Here is a 5,059-nt window from a genome sequence, read left to right on the forward strand (position 1 = left end):
ATTGGTAGGAGATGACCTGGGAATCAGAAGAGATCTACACTGGAATCCTGACCCTACTAAGTTGTGTGAGTTGGGATGAGTCACACAAGCATGTTCAGATTCCCTTCTGTTAAATGGTGTGCTTTGACATGATCCCAACTGTGACGCTGTAACGAGATAATGCATTTGAGATGTAGCATGAAACATGCAGTATATTATGCAAAGTAGAATTTTCTGGGAGCCTCAGTTTTGACTCCCACTTCATGTTAACCTAGGGTGTTGTACTGCTCAAATTATAGAGAAGGACTGAATTCAACTTTAGGACAAATGATACATAGTTTACTATTCAACTGAAACATAAATACATGTATTTTCTTTTTTTAACTTCTGCTAGTTTGACTAATTTATTGCTTTTACATTTTAATTACATTTGTTGATGTACACAACAGTATCACCACAAACTAGTGTCCATTATTATAAATTGCCATTTTTAAATTAATAATCTGAAACACATACATTTGTCTAGGAAATTTTTTAAAGTTAGAGATTTAATTGACATACATTAGTGTGCAACTTTAAGGTATGAAATGTGCTGATGTGATACATTTATATGTTGCAATATGATTACCACCATAATGTTAGCTAATACCTCTATTATGTCACAATATTATCATATATTTTGTGGTAGGAATAATTAAGATCTAGTGTCTTAGCAACTTAGAAGTTTATAACACAATATTATTGTCTATACTCACAAAGCTGTGTTTTCAACCTCCAAGCTAATTTATTGAATGGTTGCAAATTTGTGCCCTTAGTCAACATCTCCCGAATTCCCCTGCCCCTCAGCCCCTGGTGATCACCATTCTACTTTATGTCTTTATGTGTTTACCTTTGTTAGAGTCCACATATAAGAGATATCATATAGTATTAGCCATTCTCTTGAATACACATATTTTCAACAAATTCTAAGTACTATGAAGTATGCTCAACCTTAAATCCCTCCTAATGCCTATGAGGGATCATTAAGCCAGGGTGATCATGGGAGACATCTTCATCCTGGGCTCTGCACTCATCACTGTGGTTCAATAAACAGTTTCCCACTGGTCCATGTACAACGTCACACTCTAACATAGCAGGCAATTTCTCATGGTGGGACTTCTTTCCTTCAACTAACAGTATAGGCTTCTCTTTCTGCAGCTGCTCAAGATTGACTCTTGAAATGTGGAGTTTCCTTGACTTTTTCTGAGCCTGCTTATCACTGTTTCTCACTGATATTGCATAGACCTGTGCAATGCTGAAATTTAGGGTGATTTTCTCTTTTCTGCCGTAGTTTGGCTTAGTCTTCTGAGGCCTCACAAAATATGTATTGTAGATACCTGTCGGTGACTAGTAGAAGGTGAAAACATGACCTATTCCATTTGTCTTTACCATATGGGTTTCTGGGATGGAAGTACTTATACCACCCTGGTTTTTAGCAGGAGAAGAACAGATTCTAGGCTTAATGACCCCTGACAAAATGCCCTACAACTGATAGGAATCAGTGAACCTGGATTTCTCTGTGTTATCATTTCATACATCTTTCCACCCTGAACACATTCATGATGCTGTTTAACCATTTTTCAAACATTTTTATGTTTCATACAAGGGTCCTTATAAGCCTTAAAGCATCAGACAAATACAGGGTATTACATGCTCACAGGACATCATCTTTAATGGTAGCATTTGGTAACCTAATGTACCTATTTCCAAGGAATTGTCCCCAGATAATCACATTGTTTCTGGGTAGAGTTTGCTGAAGGTCTTATTCATGGTGTTCTTCAGCTCCTTGTTCCTGAGGCTGAAGATGATGGGGCTGAGGAAGGGAGTGAGCACCGTGTAGGTGATGCCCATCAGCGTGTCTCCTTCCACAGACTGAGGACCCTTGGGCTTGAGGTAGATTATGGAAGCAAAGCCATAGTGCACAACCACCACAGTGAGATGGGACACACACGTGGAGAAGGCCTTGTGCCTGCCCTCAGCTGAGGGGATCCTCAAGATGGCAGCCACGATGAAGGCATAGGAGAGAAGGATGAGGAGGCAGCAGCCCAGAAGGGCTGAAAGACACACCAGACCCACACCCTTGGCCACTACATGTACATCAGTTCCGCAGGCCAACTTCAAGAGTGGAAGCACATGACAAGCAAAATGGTGTATCTCATTGGGTCCACAGAAGGTGAGGTGGAAAATGGCTGATGTCACCACCAGCCCCATGACTAAGCCACCAGCCCAGGACCAGACCACCAGGCAGGCACAGCCACCGGGGCTCATGAGCACGTTGTAGCGCAGGGGGTGGCAGATGGCCACATAACGGTCATAGCCCATGACAGTGAGCAGGAAGGAGTGGGTGAAGCCAAATGTGAAGGAGAAGAACATCTGGCTGGCACAGGCCGAGAAGGCAATAGAGTGGTGGGTGGAGAGCAGGTCGGCCAGCATGCGTGGGATGACGGCAAAAGTGTAGAGGATCTCAGAGGTGGAGAGGGCACACAAGAAGAGGTACATGGGTGTGTGGAGGCTGCGCTCCCTCCAGATGGTGGCCATGATGAGCAGGTTCCCCAGCAGCGTGAACAGGTACATCAGCAGGAACAGCAGGAAGAACGTCAGCTGAAGGTGGGGGAAGGTGGAGAAGCCAATGAGGATGAATTCGGTCACTGCTGAGAGGTTGGCTCCCTGCATGGAGGCTGTGCCTGAGTGAGGTGTGACGTGGAGAGGTCAGCCACTGGATGGAGGAAGGTCATCAGCTTCCATCATTCCTGGCCCTTCTCAAGGGGCTGCTCCTGATGAACGACAGATGGTACTGGTTGAGGTCCTACTATTTGCCTCCTATGATGTAATCCTCTCGTCAAGGTATTTGGGGGGAGGTGCTATCTTTATCACCCCATTTTGAGGACCTTGAGATTACTCATTGAGAATACTGGGGTGCAGAGAGGCTCAGCAACTTGTTCAAGGTGAGCGGTCAGAATGGCAGAGTGAAGATTAGACCCATGGTTGGCTATCTCCAAAGGCTACCCTTGTACCCCTCTAGGTTATCTCCCAAAATGAAAATGTTCCTTTATCAGAGCTTCCAGCCATTGATGCTTTGCCTTCCCACTCCCTTCTGATAAATCCTGTTCTTGCCAAAGCTTTAGGCCACTCAGGACATCCCCATCTGTGGCTACAACACTTTGGAACAGTGTGCATCTCTAACGTAATAAGAATCAATCATATTCTTCCTCTGGAGTTACGCAAGCAAGGAATCTGAGGCAAGAGATTGTGTGGCGTTATTGTTCTGGTTGTTTTCCAGATCCCGTGAAGGCCATCTGTATGTTCTGAGACAATGCAAGATGGACATCAGGCAAAAAGACATGGGAGTCATGGAGTTTGAATCCCTGCTCTGCCCATTGTATGAGTTTCCTCACCTCTTTGCATTTCCATTTCTATATGCCTGGCTCAAAGAATTGTTGTGAGAACTAAATGACTTATTTTTGGAGTTTTTGTTTGTTTGTTTGTTTGTTTTTGTCTTTTGTCCTTTTAGTGCCACACCCATGGCATATGGAGGTTCCCAGGCTAGGGGTCTAATCATAGCTGTTGCTGCTGGCCTATACCAGGGCCACAGCAACGCCAGATCCAAGCCGTGTCTGCGACCTCCACCACAGCTCATGGCAACACCAGATGCCTAACCCACTGAGCAAGGCCAGGGATCAAACCCGCAACCTCATGTTTCCTAGTCGGATTCATTTCCACTGTGCCACGATGGGAACGCCACTTATTTTTGGACTGAGATCTGGAAAACAGTAGGTAGTACCTACAATAATTAAATCAATACACAAAGTGAACAAATGTATGTGTCTGTGCTCAATAAATAGCTTCAACTGAAATTTCATTAGATTTCAATGTTTCTTTACAAATAATAACAATTTTGAGTGATTTATTTTAATTAGGCAATGTCAAGTTTAAAAGGCACTGAACCACTAGTCTACTTTTTGTCTCTGTGGATTTGCCTGGGTTAGACATTTCATATAAATGGCATCATACACCATGTTTCCTTTGGGGTCCGGCTTTTTCACTCAGCATGATGTTTTCAAGGTTCATCCATGCTGTAGCTTTGTTAGAACCTCATCCCTTTTTATGGCCAGGTAATATTGGTTTATGGACAGACCACATCTTGTTTATCCATTCATCCATTGATGGACATTTAGGTTGTTTCCATTTTTTTCACTCTTGTGAATAGTTCTGCTGTAAAGTGTCATGTTGGAGTTTAAGGTGTATCAGTGGTTTTCAGGGGCTAGGGGAAGGGGAGAATGGGGTGTGACTGCTAATGGGTGTAGGGTTTCCTTTGGGGGTGATGAGAAAGTTCTGGAACTAGGTAGAAATGATTGTGGTAGCACAACATCATGAATGAACTTGATGCCACTGAATTGTGTGTTACAAAATGGCTAAAATGGTAAATTTTATGTTGTATGTATTTTACCACTATAACAAATTAGGAAGAAAGGAGTAAATACCTTCTTAAGTGGGCTCAGGTCCTGGATCAAACCCTGACAGGTTGATAATGAGACATGAAGGGGGAACTAAACACTTTGGTAATGGGAGGCTGCATTCCCCAAACATCCCTGGTGTCCAGAGTGCCTTGACTTCTCTCCCTTGGAGTCACTTGCTGCTTTCCCTCACTTCTGGGTCAGCACCTGCCCTCAGGTCCCCAGGATTGTAGCCCCAGCGCCCTACTCAGTCCTGATCCTCTGAGATCCTAGAGAAGCAAATCAACGAGGATGACTTGTAAACACAAGCCTTCAAGAGAAGGTTGAATGGGTGAGAGTGGGATCATGTGGGCTTCGATTACAAGCTTCCAGGCTTTCCAGCGTCTAGTGCAATGTTCCTCAATGTTTGGGGCCAGATCTTTCTTTTCTATGGGATGTTGTCCTGTGCCCTGTGAAGTGTTTAGCAGCATATCTGGCCTCTACTAGTTGGATGCCAGTAGCCTCAGCTCAGTAGTAACAAACAAAAATGTTTCCAGACACTGCCAATGTCCCCAGGGGTCCGGGGTGTGGGGGTTGGGCAAAGTGGA

At 44.1% G+C, this 5,059-nt stretch overlaps 1 protein-coding gene across 1 annotated transcript; it reads right to left on the reverse strand.

Moving 5' to 3' along the window:
• Positions 1-1,746: 1,746 nt before the first annotated feature.
• On the reverse strand, positions 1,747-2,691 carry LOC125124235 (olfactory receptor 10H1-like). The gene has a single exon (XM_047774383.1). It carries the CDS (start codon positions 2,689-2,691, stop codon positions 1,747-1,749), a length of 945 nt encoding a protein of 314 aa, XP_047630339.1.
• Between the last annotated feature and the right edge of the window lie 2,368 nt (positions 2,692-5,059).

This window comes from Phacochoerus africanus, chromosome 4 (genome assembly GCF_016906955.1).
Source record: "Phacochoerus africanus isolate WHEZ1 chromosome 4, ROS_Pafr_v1, whole genome shotgun sequence".
Lineage (NCBI taxonomy): Eukaryota > Metazoa > Chordata > Mammalia > Artiodactyla > Suidae > Phacochoerus > Phacochoerus africanus.